The sequence below is a fragment of the Semicossyphus pulcher genome, unplaced genomic scaffold (assembly GCF_022749685.1).
Source record: "Semicossyphus pulcher isolate SPU_LCO1_2020_fin unplaced genomic scaffold, fSemPul1.0.p SCAF_4, whole genome shotgun sequence".
NCBI classification, from domain to species: domain Eukaryota; kingdom Metazoa; phylum Chordata; class Actinopteri; order Labriformes; family Labridae; genus Semicossyphus; species Semicossyphus pulcher.
The window spans coordinates 800,001-817,277 of record NW_027211715.1 but is presented as its reverse complement, the minus strand read 5'-3'; the positions used below and the strand labels follow the sequence as shown (position 1 = coordinate 817,277).

General features: G+C 49.0%; 2 protein-coding genes across 2 annotated transcripts in view; both read right to left on the bottom strand.

Annotated features, from left to right (window-relative positions):
* Positions 1–740: 740 nt before the first annotated feature.
* Positions 741–7,327, bottom strand: mysm1 (Myb-like, SWIRM and MPN domains 1). The gene is made up of 20 exons (XM_069680032.1): positions 7,272–7,327; positions 6,964–7,036; positions 6,796–6,866; positions 6,359–6,433; positions 6,186–6,270; positions 5,985–6,083; positions 5,349–5,808; positions 5,008–5,254; positions 4,795–4,925; positions 4,510–4,613; positions 4,345–4,422; positions 4,181–4,263; positions 4,058–4,112; positions 2,700–2,750; positions 2,362–2,436; positions 1,998–2,186; positions 1,789–1,921; positions 1,580–1,685; positions 1,425–1,482; positions 741–1,328 (listed from the first exon to the last, which is right to left on the bottom strand). Exons 1-20 carry the CDS (start codon positions 7,325–7,327, stop codon positions 990–992), a joined length of 2,568 nt encoding a protein of 855 aa, XP_069536133.1. The 3' UTR covers positions 741–989.
* A 1,382-nt stretch (positions 7,328–8,709) lies between these two features.
* The window catches only part of suco (SUN domain containing ossification factor), a 47,998-nt gene continuing 39,430 nt past the window's right edge, over positions 8,710–17,277 (bottom strand). Inside the window, 8 exon segments of the mRNA XM_069679519.1 lie at positions 8,710–11,659; positions 12,287–12,339; positions 14,240–14,270; positions 14,272–14,332; positions 14,445–14,599; positions 15,858–15,962; positions 16,050–16,137; positions 16,614–17,277. The exon segment at positions 16,614–17,277 is cut by the window's right edge and continues 650 nt beyond it. Coding sequence (XP_069535620.1) covers positions 11,090–11,659; positions 12,287–12,339; positions 14,240–14,270; positions 14,272–14,332; positions 14,445–14,599; positions 15,858–15,962; positions 16,050–16,137; positions 16,614–17,277 — 1,727 coding nt within the window. The 3' untranslated portion in view covers positions 8,710–11,089.

Genomic DNA, 17,277 nt, shown 5'->3' with positions numbered 1-17,277 from the left:
CAGTCATTGTACTACAGTGAACAGGGTTTTTTATTGTTTAGTCCCCTGGGGCAAATTGTGTGTATTTTAGGGCTACAATAATATAAGTTTGGGAATTCATCAAAGTTGTAGGCATAAAACAGGACGACACATTATGAAAATATATTTTTAATTTCATGTTTTAAAGAAACTTGCATGACTGAGACAGTGACCGACTGTTTCCCAACAACACACTCGACCTCAGACAGATTCATTTCCTGCAGCGTGACCTGAAACACTGACCTGAAACACTGACCTGAAACACTGACCTGAAACACTGACCTGAAACTTGTTTTCCCAATTTGAGACGTTTTGTCCCCAATTAACTAAAAAAGTCTAAATGTTACGATGAAAGTTGGCTACGTTAGACCATGCACACACACACACACAGACACACACAGACACACACAGACACACACAGACACACACACACACACACAGACACACACACACACAGACACAGACACAGACACAGACACACACACACACACACACACACAGACACACACAGACACAGACACACACAGACACACACAGACACACACACACACAGACACAGACACAGACACACACACACACACACAGACACAGACACACACAGACACACAGACACACACACACACACACACACAGACACACACACACACAGACACACACAGACACACACACACACAGACACAGACACAGACACACACACACAGACACAGACACAGACACACACACACACACAGACACACACACACACACACACACACAGACACACACAGACACACACAGACACACACACAGACACACACACAGACACACACACACACACACACACAGACACAGACACACACACACACACACAGACACACACAGACACACACCTGTGCTGGTCAGTCTTTGGGTTTCTGCTTTGCTGGTAACACTGGTACAAAAGAAGATGATATTTACATGAAGGAATGGTCAGTAAACTGTTTGGTCCATGATCACAGTAAATAGTCGTGTTCAGTGGACAGCACAGAGCCCAGATGTAACACCGTGCTGCTGTTTGTCTCTGAGCTGCTGTCAGAAGCTCTGCTAACTTCTTCGTCAGAGTCTCTTCCTCCCTGCGGGGGCCCCTCCTCGCCCATCAGCTGATCAAAAACAAGCTCAGCTGACTCCACCGCTCTGTGTGACACATTCAAAGACTCTCCCTCCTCCTCTTCAGGCTCCTGCTGCTGTTTGGCAATAAAGTCCGACTGGAAAAGAGCCTGGATCTGTGTGAGGAAGGGGTCTCCCTCCTCATCCGGCAGGGGCTCCAGGTACCTGGCCAGGGACGACAGCATCTACAGGGAGGAGGTCAACGGAAGAGGTCAAATTAGACAAAGAGATGAAAACAGTAAAAGCTGCTATCAGCAGGTAAACTGATCCGTTAGACAGACCTTCTCCAGACAGGTGAGATGGGAGTCTTTACGGAAAAACCTCTCCATTTGCACGCTCCTACAGAGAGCAGAGAAACACTTTAGATCCTCAGACATGAAGGAAGGATCAGCATCAAACCACACGAGTCAGCGCAGTGGTGACTCTGTCTTCTCACCCGGGTGTCTGACAGTATTTGTGGATGATCCACTGAGCTCTCCTCATCGTCTGCTCCCAGTCTGGACGGTCGGCTGAGGACAGGAAGTCGAATCTGTAGGGCAGCTCTGAGGACGAGCAGAGAGACAGAGACGCGACAGTGTCAGCTGGTTTCCACTTTTAGATTCTGAACAGTTTTAAATCATTGACGTGTTTCTGTGTGGAACTCACTCTGTGGGCCTGAGGGCTCCTGGCTCGCTTTCACCAACAGGCAGGTGGTTTGGGAGTGGGGGGAGCGATTAGCTGGGTCATACGGGCTCACTATCATCCCGATGAAGGGGGCTCCACCACGAGAGAAATAACTCTGAAAGAATCAGAACCGAGGGAATCAGATCACACCTTCATGCAGACTCACTCCAGCGTGACTTCAATGGTCTCACCTGGAACTGGTCCTGCGTGTTGATGTCTCTAACTGAAGGGTTCGGGTGGAAGGAGGGGTGTGAGTGGTACCAGCCCACCACACTGAAGCCCAGAGAGGAGAGCACGTCACAGGCCTGAGTCTGAGACACCGGGTCCATCTCACACTGCAGACCGGTGCTCACACTGTTACACGGCTCTGCAGCACAGATCTGCACACACACACACACACACACACACACACACACACACACACACACACACAGACACAGACACAGACACAGACACAGACACAGACACACACACACATACACACACACGTCTCAATGAATACAAACCTCACTGTGTTGTAAATAAACTCTCTCTCCTCATCGTCCGCTCTCTCACCTTTAACACTTTCTCCTCCTCGTTGAAAGTTCCTCCCAGCAGGCCGATGACTTCTCCCCTCGACACGTGTGCGTGCTGATGGACACAACACACAGGCGTATCATTTTAAGAAAATAGGAATACAAGTAAATACACTAAATGATTGAGACACTGTATGATACATTTGATATCGAAAACAAGCCAAGCGTCCTCTCTCTTCTTCTGTTAATATGTGAGAAGCCTGGGCCACAGGCAGGAGAGAGGAGACAAGGAGGCACATACAGAGAAATAATAGAAGCCCTGTGCGTGTGCGTGTGCGTGTGTGTGTGTGTGTGTGTGTGTGTGTGTGTGTAGCACACCATGTCCATGATGAGAAGAGTCTCTGCACACACAATGACCTGGAATGGTTCCTGAGGACAACAAACAAGAGCTAAGAGTTTCTCCACACTGGTCGCTCCAGACGTCGGTGCAAGAGAAGATGTAAGAAATGCATTTTATACAGTGACGTTCCAAAAGCATCTTATAATGACTTCTGATGATTCATAACCTTGATAATAAAAACTCTCTTCCTGCAGGACACCCTGCATGTTGTGCTCTTTATCTGCTTTCTTTTCCTTTGTCAGTTAAGGTGACAAACAAGTCATCTGTACCTTATGGTGGAGAGGGACAGCCCACCTGTGTAGGTGCTCCAGTCTTCCCTGGATTCGGCTGCCACTCATCACAAGCTGTCTGATAACTGAATGATGAGATCAACCCTCAGCAGTCGCCTCTGTGTCTCTGAGGTGTTAACGTGTGTTTGTGTTTTATTGTCTTTCGTGAAACTTATTGTCAGCTACAGAGAGTCTGTGGAGGAAGCTGTTTGTTGGGTTTTCTGGATGAGTTGCGGCCCTTTCATTTTGCTCTTTGCACCACCTGATTCCTCTTTTTGTAGTTTATAGGCGACATTTTGTGTTTCAATCATTGTCGGTAATCTAAACCACACACAGCAGTGTTTGTTATCTAAACCAGTGGTTTTCAAAGTGGGGGCCGCCAGGGGGAGCGCTAGGGGGGCTCAGAAAATAGGAGGGGAAAAAAAAAAAAAAATGCAAAAAAAATAATAATTTTTTTTTAATAACCATTTGTCCTGAACCTAACAACACGTAAACTGCCGTAATCTCGGATTCTCAAATTCAGCAATACAGAAAAATGGCCATGATTGCCCGAAACGCATCCTCCGTCTGGAGACCCTCTCAAACGAGTGTTTAAAGCCTTCGAAACTTCAGCGTCACTGGATGCAAAAACATCCGGCAGAGGCCGATAAAACAGTAGACTTCTTCAGACGTAAAGAAGAGCATTTGGTCAGGCAATCTGCTGCATTCACACAGAAAGCTACCGTGCCGAGCGGGCCCTGAAGGCATCATTTTTAGCCTCATACCACATTGCTCGTGCTAAAAAACCTCACACAATTGGAGAGGATTTGATTCTACCAGCTACCAAAGACATTGTCCGAGAATTGCTTGGTGCGGATGCTGCCAAAAAAATCGACGCTGTCCCTCTCTCTGTTGTCTGTGGGTTTGGGGGTCCCCGGCCAGAAGCTAATGCTGTTTGGGGGGCCTTGGCATGGAAATGTTTGGGAACCCCTGATCTAAACCACATCAGCTTTATGTTGCTTCCTTTGTTCCTGGTGACTGCCATGTTTGTAACAGCGATAATGAAAGAGAAAGATGATGTCACTGACCTGTACGTCCTCTCCAAAAGACCTGCAGGGGATCAGCTGGAACGGATCCAAAGACCTGGAAGAAGGAGCGAGACCGTCAGATTTTACACACATATAAACACAAGGCTGCGCGGACACACTCACTCTCTGAATCTGGAGCTCTTGCAGGGTTTCGGACGGTTCTTCATCTCTTCTCTCCGCAGAGCGAGCTCCTCCGCACTGAGATGCTGAGAAACAAACACACAGGATGAGTGAGTAAAGTGAAACTAAACACTGATGAATAATAAGTTCACAGGTTGTGTCCAAACCTCGTACGTCTGTCCCTCCAGATCTTTAGCATCGCACCAGTTCCCCCAAGTGTCCCGCACACGCCTCTTCCTGGTCCGCTACAAACACAGCCAATCAGCAGTTAGCTCACAGTCCAGTTCACTCAAAGTTCAGATGTTTGGTGTTTAGATCTGATGGTTACCCACCATGCTTTGCAGCCTCTGAGCCAGCTGGTACGCCTCCAGCACGTCTCTTCCCTCCTTCTGCTTGGACCGGTCCACCACCCTCGGACGGTTGTAGACGGCTTGTTCTGTGAGAGAAGATGAGAGAGAAGATGACCTTTAACCCTCTCCTTCCGTAACGCCCAGCGCACAGTTTGCTCGTCATTTTTACATCCTTGTCTGGTTTTTGTATCTCGACTTAAAACTTCAAAAAGCTCCAAACGCAGCGCATAAAGAACAAAGATGAAATTGTGAGTTCAGTGAACTCACCGCAGCCAAAGTTGATGGCTCCAATCAGCTCCAGGTACGTGTGGATCCTCCCGATGCAGTTGACGTCCCCGCAGTTCTTCAGACCGGGCCGGACGGACGTCTTGTTCAGGTACCGGGGTCTGCTCTTCATCCTGGTGAACAAAACAATCACTGAGCTCTTCTTCCTCTGCAGAGGGACGAAGAAACAAGTGAGCAAACATGTCTCAGGTTTACCACTGATCCAGGATGTAGTTTCGGATCTTCAGGTATCTTTCAGGGGTCTTTGAAGGTCGGCCCTCAAAGAACTCTGGGATAGCTTGTTTCTCATCTTCAGTGATGCTCTCCATGTCTATCTCTATCTCCTCTTCAGGGGGCTTCAGCAGCTCCTCCTCCTCCTCCTCCTCCTCCTCCTCCTCCTCCTCCTCGTCTTCTTCTTCTTTTGGTCCAGCAGTCAGACTCTGCTCCGTCTTCTCAGCAGGGTCTAGGAATAAGTTACAAGCACAGTTTAACCTCAACAAAGGAACCCGGAAGGACTTCATCATGAGGTAATGTTTACATAAATCTAACAGTCTAACCTGGCTCATCCCCGCAGGCATCCTCCAGCTGAGCGCTCTGTGCTGGACTCTCAGACTGGGAGCTCTGGTCCTGGTGCTGTGAGTCTGTCTGAGCTCCTGCCTGAGGAGGATCTGAAGGGATGGATCCTCTTTGGTCCGACACCGTCACCACAGGGTTTAGTCGAGGACTTTGTGGAGACAAGGAGCTGTGGCTCGGATGTTCATCGGTCTGAGTAAGACCTGGTTCTGTCTGCTCCTCTGTGGGGGGGTCAGTGTGGAGCTCACAGGACTCAGTTTTATCATCACTGTCTCCTTCATCACTCAGGTCGTCTGTGATGTCCACCTCCTCATCCTCTTCATCAGACAGCTTCTCTATACGCACTGTGTTTGTCAGAGGGGGGGCCTGACTGGAGGTGGGCTGAGGAGGCTGCAGGTGCAGCAGGTGACCTGCAGGGGGGGCTGCTGTGCCTTCTGATTTTGTCTGAAAAAAAACAACCAAAAACAGGATAACAGAAGAGTTTGTTTATTGTTCCTTTTTGTTGCCCGAACCCTCCTGAGGATTAAACGTGACAGAGTTTGAGTAATGTGGAAAGTTTAACTCTGGATGACTTCAACTGAAACTCGTCACACAGGTGAAAAGTGAAGGACACGTCTCACCTTGTGTTTGAAGTACTGTCTGGCGTAACTCTTCACCTGCAGAACAGAACGGCTGCCCAACAACTGGGAGATCTTTGTCCACCTCCGACCAAACTGAGCCTGCAGAGAAACACACCTCAGGGTCCTCGTATATGTAGGGTTATATATGGTTAATACCTGTTACTGGCCTGTACACACAGCACAAGTTAGACTCCACCTTACCAGCCCTTCCTCAAACAGCTCTCTCTCCTGTTGGGACCATCGAGAGGACGGTCCTGACGAAGAGGTCGAGGTTTTGGCCGGAGACCTGAACATCCATCAGACAACAGAAGGACATTAATCCAACAACAAGAGGAACACGAGAGACCTCTGCTCCGCGTGAACAGCTGACTTACTTCTTCACTTTGGGTTTGTTGTTTGCGTTACTCTCCCAGATGTGATTCGGAACCTGCTCACCTGTCAGGTAATATCTACAGGTACAGCTCAGGACAAACAGATTTAATGATGACTGATCCAAGCTATGATCCAAACAAAAACGCTGCACACAGACAATGTTTCAGTAAATTAAGACAATAATAAAACTGAAGAGGCGGGAATAACAAACTGTTGAATTATCTGTTGTTAAAACACATTTCTCTCTTGGATTCATTTTCTGTCTCTACATTCTTTATACATTAAAATGTTCATCCTTAAAGACACAATCTGTTCAATTATAAATGTCTTTAATCTTTCAGCTCATCCCGGGGCTTTTACTGTAACACTCTATTTTCCCACATTGTGTGATCATAAACTGTTCATGTGCGTGATGCGTTTAAGGTCAGTGAAAGGATACTGTTCCTCCAGCAGCATCTTCTCTATCACCTCCCTGTTCTCCGGGCTGATGGAGCTGTCCAACTCCCACGGCTGCACAAAAACACAGACAGAAAACCAGAGTCAACTCCAAGGACAGTCACACTGGTAAACATCCGGCAATTGGACAGTTAGCTTCATGGAGTCTTACCAGCATCCCCGCGCTGCTCCTCCACGCAGACTGCAAAAACTGCTCCTGGTCTAAACCTGCACCGTGCAGCTCACTACAAAACACAGACCAGAAGCTTTAACATTAAATTTAAACATTAACATTAATATGAACACTAACATAACAGGTAAAAGCTCCAGCTGCCACACAGGACAGCTAGCTAACCCCGCTAACCCTCCTCTACGGGGCTGAAAACGGCACCAGGTCTCCGTAAACCGGTCCGGACTGAAGCAGACTGACCCAGCGGACAGTCTACATGTTAAATAACCCCAGACTTTAAAGAGTCTCACCTCAGACTGCTGTCAAACTCGTCCCCCTCGATATCAACATCCAGCTCGTCCTCCATGTTGTTTTTGATGAACGTAAACAGCGCCCCGCTCTGCTCACAGCGACACCGTGTGGTCGGAGGTAGCATCGCGCCTCTTCTTCTTCTTTATTGATAGACATGTTATGTAATAAGAACATTCTGAGATCATTTATTAAAGGTTAACTTTAAACAGGCCTATTACAAATAAGGTTTTTCTCCTTTCCTTGGGACCTTATTAAACACACAGCTTGAAACAATCATCTTATTAATGTTATTAATGTAATCTGATGGGAAAATAAATATTCCTATAATCATAACAAAATTACTTTTCATTTATTTATTGTGTTGAACAAAGTTCAAGTCTACAGGAACAAAGGAACCAAGTCATTAAGGATTTCTTAGTCTTAAAGTTCAAGTTGTTTTAATGTCTCTTGTTAAGTTATGCTGACTGGAGTTATCGTTAGGTTGGTGTAACGTGATTATGTCTGTTTTTCGTTTGATGCTGTTTAGAAAAACTTGAATATTGTGGAATAGATTTAACAAACAGAGAAGCAGAGACGAAGCTTTCAGTGTCTCCACAGGAAGTAGTTTCTGTTAGAAAGTGACAAAGCTCTGTCACAATTACAGATCATTATGTGCTGCTTCCGTCTCTGATCATCCACCCTGTGTTCAGTGTCATAGTTATCTTTCTTTGATGCATGCAGTGATGCAGCTGCACGGTGAGGACCTCTGCTCCTGTGGGGCTTTGCACAACCTGTGGAGGACGTGGTGCTCAGGTCTTAGTTAACTTGCTGAAGATGCCCATTAAGTTACATTAAAGTAAAGACCTCTTATCCAAGTTCATTTTTAGACTCTGTCATCTTTTAAAAACACTGAAGTTCATGTTTTGAGTCCATTCTTCAGCTTTTCTACATTCTGTATTTTTTGCTTTGCACCAATATCCAAAGGAAATTCCCGATTCAGATCCTAAAGCTGTATGTCAGCATTTATTGTGCAACATCCAAACTTTATGTTCCTTCAGTTGTTGGAGTAGTTCAGGCACTGTAACCACAGTAGTAACATTTCCAACAACACTTGAAGGCAGCAGAATGAACCTGCAAACAGTTTGTTGTGTTTGCACCGACGTGCTGCAGAGATGATCCTCATTAGATTCAGCAGACTCTCTCGGTATCAGCTGAACATTATTGTGTCCCGACTTCAGAAGGGGAAGCCAGCTGGACAGATAACATGTGAATGAGGATCAGTTTCAGAGCGTCAGCCCGTCAGTGACTCCTTGAAGAGTATAAGAAGAAAATTATTTTCCTTTATGGATTTCTAAAGTCTCAACACCATCCGAGTTTCTCATTTTACGTCTGTTTCTAAAAGTGCCTCAGCGATGACGTTATTATCCAACGTGCAAATAAAAACACCCGAAGAGGAAGTGAAAGACAACAAAAAAGGTTTTATTTAGAAATTCACAGTTTCTAATGGCACTACAGTTTTGTAGTAACTCACTCCTGCTCAAAAGTCCTGTGCAGCTCTTCAGAGTAATCACAGAGAGAGATAGAGAGGGAGAGAGAGAGGGAGAGAGAGGGAGAGAGAGGGAGAGAGAGAGAGATAGAGAGGGAGAGAGAGAGGGAGAGAGAGAGAGAGAGAGAGAGAAAAGAAAGCACTTGACATATAAGGTAGAAAAACAAAAAGGCATGAGGAGTCATACAAAGTGCACACTGAGAATTTGTCCCCCTACTCGCTGTGTTACAGGAAAAGTAGATTCAAAGTAGTCTTACGCGTAACTCACACACATTTACACACATACATGAGATCAATAATAACACATGCATACAGGTTTACACACATACATGAGATCATACACATTCAAGGGTAAAAAAAACGATGATTCGCTCGGCGTGTGGAACGAACAGAATCACATGAAATCATCCGTCTCTGCTGCGTTCCCTTTGTCCATCAACGATTCAAATCCTTCTCTTTAAAATCATCACTCGGGGGGGCACACATTAAGAGCAATGACACGTGAATAAAAGAGTGAGCGTGGGGGTGCACAGAGAGCTCAGGCTGCTGATGGAAACATGTCAGAGTGGTTAATAAAAGCAGGCGTGTTTAAAGTTCACAGTCACAGAGAGGCGAGTGATGGTGGATAGATGTGTGAGAGAGGAGGAGGTGCTGCAGGAGCTGCAGGAGCTGGTCAGAGGAGGTAACGAGGAAGATTCTCTGTCTCTGTTAGAACGAACAAAACCAACCACAAAGAGCCGCTCAGAAACTGCACACACACAAACATTCATTAAAAACAACCTACACTGAAGCCCTCTTCACGTCCGAGACTCCCTGCAGAGCTCAAACATCCACCTGAACGTTAGCGCAGGCGAGTCACGTGACCATCGACAGGGCAGAGGTTAAAATCAGTCGACAAGCATTCGGACACAAACGAGACTCAGTGAGCCCTTTCCTCCACGAGCAGCTCTGCACAGACTCAAACGCAGCAGTGAGAGGATCCTGACAGTTTTCTTGTTTGATAGCAGCTGCTGCAGGACGAGTGACTGACATCGCACCGCCTGATAACTCAGGCTGAGGCAAACGGACAGGAGAGGGGAAGAGAAGTGTACGTGTACCTCAGGGCTGTGATAGAGTCAGAGTAATAAGAACAGACGTCATGTGTGCGTACGCTTTGTAATATTTCTGTGCAGCACACGGATGAACTCCTGAGACCCTGCAGGCCGCAGCCTCACGCACACAAATCTCTCGTTGTTTAAATAAATAAATAGATAAATAAAACGTCGGTGAGAGTCGGCTGCAGGGTCCCAGTAGTCTCTGCGCGCGTGTGTGTGTGTGTGTGTGTGTGTAAGTGCGTGTAAAAGAAGTGGAAACGTTCAGCTCTACCACCCGAGGTGCTCCTACAGTACAGTGAACCCTGAACCCTGAACAGGAAACTTTAAACTGCAACAATAAGAAAAGAGAAGAAGAAATAAAAGCCTGTCGTTGGCCTGCAGCCTGTTTCAGCCTCCTCACAGTCTCCTCATCTCCCGTAACAGTTCCTCTTGGTGTGTGTGAGCTCTGCGGGCCCGACCCAGACTCACCTGAACTCTCAGGATCTTCAACCTGCTGCGCCTGAGTTTGGAGTTTGAGGTCAAACGGGACTAAAGTGAAAGGACTCACACACTCACACACATGCAGAGGACTCTTCATTCAGCTCGGGCGGTCGGTTTGACACACTGACAGAGACAGAGGCTGAAGAACAGGAAAGTGTAACACTCTGGTCCCACACACACACACCTGCAGTCGTGTCAGGATGCGACACACAGACAGAGCGGATGACATGAAGACAGAAGACATGAGGAAAAGAGACGTCACGCTCCGTGTCTCATCCACAGAGCAGCTCAAACTTCATGAAGTTCCTGCAGGAAGAATGTAGAGCTGAGGGCGGGGCCTCTGCTCTCTGTGCTCACACTGGGGGGGGTGGGGGGTGAAAAGTCACTGGTGCTCACCTGTTGGGGACAATGTGCTTCTCCAGTAGAAAAACATGGACTTGAATGGATGTGACTAACACCTGGAGTCTCTGTGTCCATCACCAGTCTTTGTGTTCATGAGTCTAACAGATAAAAGGCACGTAACCGTAAACAGGTCTCTGACAGGAGCGGCGAGGACCGGGGGCTTCTGCTGCAGCTCGCGGTGCGCCTGGGTGCTCATGGGAAATGTGGTTCTTTGGGATGCAGTAAGACCTCATCTCCTTCATACACAAGTCTGCTACCATAGTGTGTGTGTGCGTGTGCGTGTGTGTGTCTGTGGATAGAAAGTTCGAGTTAGTGTTCAAATGTGTCCGGTGACGGCGGTCACCCCGATGGTCCCCACACTCATCTCCTTGTTTCCCTTCATCAGCTGCTGCAGGCTGGGCAGAGACCCCACGCGCCCCCCCGGCACGGCGGGGAACTGCAGCTCCGTCTGCCGAGACCTCCTCCTCTTCATCGAGCGCTTCTCCTGGCGGGACTTTGTGGGCGGGGGCTGCTGGAGGTGGAAGGGGAGGGCGTGGCCGTTGCAGAGGCCTGCGGAGGGGAAGCTGGGGGAGGGAGGGGGGAGGCGGCTCGTGAAGGACTCCTCGGAGTGGGTGGACGAGCTGCAGCTGCTGGTCTCTGAAGCGGGCAGGGATGGCACCTCCTCTGCAGGGGGAGGGAGAGGAGGTGGGAGAGCAGGAGGTGGCAGAGGAGGAGGAGAAGGAGGAGGAGGAGGAGGAGGAGGAGGAGGGGGCGGAGGGGGTGGAGGTTCAGGGAGGCACGGCTGGAAGCCGTTACACTTTGGAGCCCCGTTTGTGAGCGGGACAGGCGACTCGGACGCCGTCACACTCTCAACTTTGTCCAAAGACTTTGCTTTGCAGCGTTTTTTCTGCAGAGACAGAAAACAGGAGGAGGAAGAGTTAGAGAGACATTCACACAAACACAGGACACTTGTGATGATGAGAAACCAGATTCACCACTACGAGACTCTGAGGTCACACTAAGGGTCAGAGGAGGGAGGGCAGGTTCAGGGGATGATGAAGAAACACAAATTATATCTAAACAAAGCAGGGCTGCACAACTAATATGATCTTTAACAAACATGACCAACTGTGATGTTGGTGTTTAATGAGTGAGTGCTCTGCTCACAGGAAACTACATTTTCACTACAGTGCTTCCTGAACTAATCCGTCTACACTCTGAGCTGCTGACACACGACACAGAGACAACGTCGAGAGTCTGCAGCAGGTAGCAAAGGATTATAAATGAGCAGGGATGCAGCCTGAGGTGAGAGCAAAGATCAGTTATAATTGTGCAGGCCTACAACAAAGACATTCTAAGTGATCCCAGTGCTGTGACACGGGTCCACAGTTCACCATGCCTCCATGTACTCATGCATGTACCCACAGTGTCAGAGTGGCTAACAGGTTTGCCTCTGACACACTCATCATACAGACTGACTGAACACACAGAGCGGCCTCACAGCCAACAGCAGCAGGTGGAACAGACACTGTACCTTTTTCTCTGGAGAAAACCTTAGAGGTTCTACAATGTACAAGTCATCTGGACCTACTGGGGAGGGGAGAGAGGGGCCAGTTAATGATGGAATGGCAAACAGGAAAACATACATGTAACAAGCATGAAGTGACCTTGCAAGTAGTTTGATTAAAGATGCAAAAATGTGTATTTTAATTACGTCTGTGGACGAGATAACACTCATGAACAGCTGGAATCACACAGAGAGCACGGAGTCGTATTATCCATCACTACTTGCAAACGTCTACGAGCCAGCGAAGCACCAGCATGCTCTATTCTTACACTCCTTCAGCCTGCATGTGCACAAGCTGGCAATGACAGCCTCTCAAGGGCACACTGTCACACACACACACACACACACACACACACACACACACACACACACACACACACACACACACACACACACACACACACACACACACACACACACACACACACACACAGCTGAGGGATTATGATCAGCAGGGGGAGTTTCAGGTTTCATGAGTCAAAGATTTTCATTCTTTAAGTGTTTGCAGCAGAAGCTCGCTGTGAGCTCGAGCTGCTCGAGGGGACAGCAACAAGCAAATCAGCCTCTATGGCGGCCACGTGTGCAACAGGAAACAGCAGAGAGAGAGGGAGAGAGAGAGAGGGAGAGGGAGAGAGAGAGAGAGAGAGTGAGAGGGAGAGAGAGAGAGAGAGAGTGAGAGGGAGAGAGAAAGAGAGGGAGAGAGAGAGAGAGAGAGTGAGAGGGAGAGAGAGAGAGTGAGAGGGAGAGAGAAAGAGAGGGAGAGAGAGAGAGAGAGAGTGAGAGGGAGAGAGAAAGAGAGGGAGAGAGAGAGAGAGGGAGAGAGAGAGAGAGAGAGTGAGAGGGAGAGAGAAAGAGAGGGAGAGAGAGGGAGAGAGAAAGGGAGGGAGAGAGAGAGAGGGAGAGGGAGAGAGAGAGAGTGAGAGGGAGAGAGAAAGAGTGAGAGAGAGAGAGTGAGAGGGAGAGAGAAAGAGAGGGAGAGAGAGAGAGAGAGAGTGAGAGGGAGAGAGAAAGAGAGGGAGAGAGAGGGAGAGAGAAAGGGAGGGAGAGAGAGAGAGGGAGAGGGAGAGAGAGAGTGAGAGGGAGAGAGAAAGAGAGGGAGAGAGAGAGAGAGAGAGTGAGAGGGAGAGAGAAAGAGAGGGAGAGAGAGAGAGAGAGAGGAGAGGGAGAGAGGAAAGAGAGGGAGAGAGAGAGAGAGAGAGTGAGAGGGAGAGAGAAAGAGAGGGAGAGAGAGAGTGAGAGGGAGAGAGAAAGAGAGGGAGAGAGAGGGAGAGAGAAAGGGAGGGAGAGAGAAAGAGGGAGAGGGAGAGGGAGAGAGAGAGAGGGAGAGGGAGAGGGAGAGAGAGAGAGTGAGAGGGAGAGAGAAAGGGAGGGAGAGAGAAAGAGGGAGAGGGAGAGGGAGAGAGAGAGAGGGAGAGAGAGAGAGTGAGAGGGAGAGAGAAGAGAGGGAGAGAGAGAGAGAGAGAGTGAGAGGGAGAGAGAAAGAGAGGGAGAGAGAGGGAGAGAGAAGGGAGGGAGAGAGAGAGAGGGAGAGGGAGAAAGGGAGAGAGGGAGAGGGAGAGAGGAGAGAGAGAGAGAGACAGACAGACAGAGAGAGAGAGGGAGAGAGGAGAGGGAGAGAGAGAGAGAGAGAGAGAGGAGAGAGAGAGGGAGAGGGAGAGGGAGAGAGAGAGAGAGAGAGAGAGAGGGAGAGAGAGAGAGAGAGAGGGAGAGAGAGAGAGAGAGAGAGAGAGACAGTGCTCTACAGCAGCGACAACATGATCCTGACGTGAAGGCTCGATGTCTGAATGATAAGGGCAAGAGGGAGGAACACACGAGGACAGGAAACAAAGACGGCAGGTCTGAGGAGAGGACGTGTGTGTAGTGTGTGTGTGTTTAGTGTGTGTGGACATGTGTGTGTTTATGAGGGGGGGGGGCTCTTACCTTCTGTAGAGGACAAGTGGAAGGACTTGGAAGCGAACAAGCGGACAGGCCACCCTGCGCTTCAGGCTCATGTCATCATACGAGGAGAAACATCTGAAGACAGAAATAAAACGCACGTTTGTGTCGTTCCAGCCTCCTCCAGTCAGGAGCAGCAGGAGATATTAATAAATATATAAAGACTTTAAGTATGGTATGTTTGGCAGACCTCTTGGGGCTGGGGTAGTGGTTGCTCTTGGGCAGGGCAGCAGTGCTGGTGCTGGGGGAGGGAGAGGAGCTGCGGCAGCACTGCAGACACAGCAGGGCGCCCAGAAACAGACACAGAACCAGAGAGACCACCAGGTAGCTCTGACGGTCCGACACCTGCAGAGAGACAGGAGACAGTCTGAGAATCACTGTGTTAAAACATCATATATCACAGGCTCCACTATTATCAGATTATATAAATCACACAGCAGCTTGTGTCCTGACAGACGGCTGACACAGGTCCCAAATCCAAACAGCAACATCCACACGGCTGTGAAACCGTCTGACTTTGAAAGTTTGTTCTTGACTTGGTTCTGAAAGTGGAAAGGTCCGCTTCCTCTTTCACTGACCTCATTAGGTCTCCTGTTCTCACCCTGTAAATATCTCACACATTAATCAGACAAATAAAAGCATGTTTACAGGAAGCGGCTGCTTCTGTCTGACTCCAGGCTCCAGAGTTCTTCTTCACGTGTTATATTTGACAGGGTTATATTCAGAGATGCTACGATCTTTGAACGTATCACTGGTTTGTCTCTTTGTCCTGACAGAAAGTTTAAAGCTGAGGCACCTGCTGCTGCAAACAGGAAGACCGTATCTCGTCTTAGATCATGTGACTTAGCTGTGTCTCATTAACCTCTGAATATTTAAGTGTTTTTTATTCTCAGTGGAACAACATGTCCTCCTGCAGCAGCTGGACTGTAGCTGTAACCGTCTGCTCTCGGTGAAGGTCAGAGGTCAACCTTTGATGTCGGACACTGAACATGAACACGTTCAAAGAACATTCGAGGAATGACTCACAGACATGTTTGGGACAGCTGACCTGTGTTCTGCACGTCCTCCACATGCTGCTGTGTTCGCTCCCTCCCTGTGCTCAGCAGGATCTCTGTTCGTCTCAGAGACGATGAACTGAATCTGAACAAAGCTTCACTTTGTTTCATGTGCCGGAGTGCTAAAGGAGCTCCACATATCCAAGTAAACGTCACACAAAGCTGTGATTATCTTATTAGTCTGTTGTTTCATCTGTGCAGTGGTTCTTGTTGAGCTTCACACATGTGCTGCGCCGCCTCTCTTCCACCACATCATGCCTTTAAACACATCTGAGATCATTTTGCACTCCAATCAAACAAGTCTCTGACTCTGGTTTGAGTTACACACCAAATACAAGCTGTCTGATGAAACGTGTTGAAACATCCACTGTGATGGAAATAAAACCACATCCTGTTTGCTCACTATCATCACTGATTATCTGCTCGGTGGGATTTCAAAATGTCAGTCAGCTCTTGAACTCCGGAGTTAAACAGTTCCTCTGCTGGCTGAACAAGGCGGAGCAGGCCTGTGATCGCTACATAAGCAGCAGGTGGTCCAGGTGTGTTACCTCTCTCTGCAGCTGGCTCACTGTAGCGGTGAGGTTGAGCATCAGCTTGGTGACGTTCTCCAGCTGGCTCTGCAGGACGTGGATGGAGTCGGTCTGTTTCTGGTCCTGAGGAACACAAACACGCGTGTCAGTCAAACGAGCACAAACGCTGCTTCCTGTTTGGATGGTCTCGCTCTGATTCACGTAACTGACCTGCTCCTCTGCGATGCGGGAGGTGTTCTGCAGCTTGATGATGGTCTTATTGAACGCTCTCTGCATCTCCTCCATCTGTTTACGATATCTGATAAAGCACAAAGGATAACCTGTAACACACGCTCTGATGTCAGGGTCAAGTTCACAGCATTCCTCCCTGTAATGTGTTGTCGTAATATGTTAAATGAATGTAATATACACAATATTCACACACACACACACACACACACACACACACACACATTCTATTCTCCAAATGTTTGTCTTTGCTCCGTCATCACACGCAGAATGCAGCTGTTGCAGGTGATAGATACAGACAGCTGCTGTTGTGGAGGCGACACACCTCTGTGTGGATGTGTTGGTGTGAACAGGGAGGGATGCTTATGGTTAGGATCTTACTGACACTGATAGATGCCACTCCTGTGTGTCTCTGTGGTGTGCTGGAGTTTATACCTGAATATGAGCAGCACACACACTTTACGTTCTCTGACTGAGGGAATCTGATGTTCAGAGATAGTGATGAACCTCTGGCCTGACCTTTAGGCTCGCAGTGTCAGTGTTTACCTCTGGCTGAGCTCCTCCAGGTATCTGCTGGACAGACTCATGTTCATCTCCAGAGCTTTGATCCTGTTGTTCAGCCTCATGAACACGCTCTCCTTCTGGCTGGAGCCGTGCACCGCCCCCCCGTTCAACAGCACGCCGTTCCCGTTCAGCCCTCCCCCGTTATAATCTCCCCCGTTCTGCAGCTCTGCGTAGAAGTCCGTGGCTGCGCGGTGGACGTTCCCGTTGGAGCTCAGCAGGTCCTCCTCCACCGACTCCTCCACCCGAGGGGGTTCTCCGGTCTGAGAGAGGGGGTCCCCCTGCTCCCCGGGAGTCTGAGCGGCCGGGTGTCTCTGTAGGTCCCCAGTGTCTGTCTTCACTGTGTCTGTGGGGGGGTCAGTCTGTGGGGGAGGAGCTGGCAGCTCGGTGGGAGGAGGGAGGAGGTCTTCGGGCCTGGTCACAGTGGGGAGGGGCTGCACAGGCTGCTCCTTCACAGGGGGGACCACCACCTGGACAGGAGAGGCTGCCTCTGAGGCTACAGGCTGTGGGGGGGCGCTGACACTGAGGGTGGGGGTGGCACTGCTGGGCTGCTGCGTCTCTGGGATGGAGGCGGCTTGGAGGGGGGGAGTGGGGACGGGGTCCATGGCTGCGTCTTTGATGGGAGGGAGCATCTTCTCCTCCTGGGTGG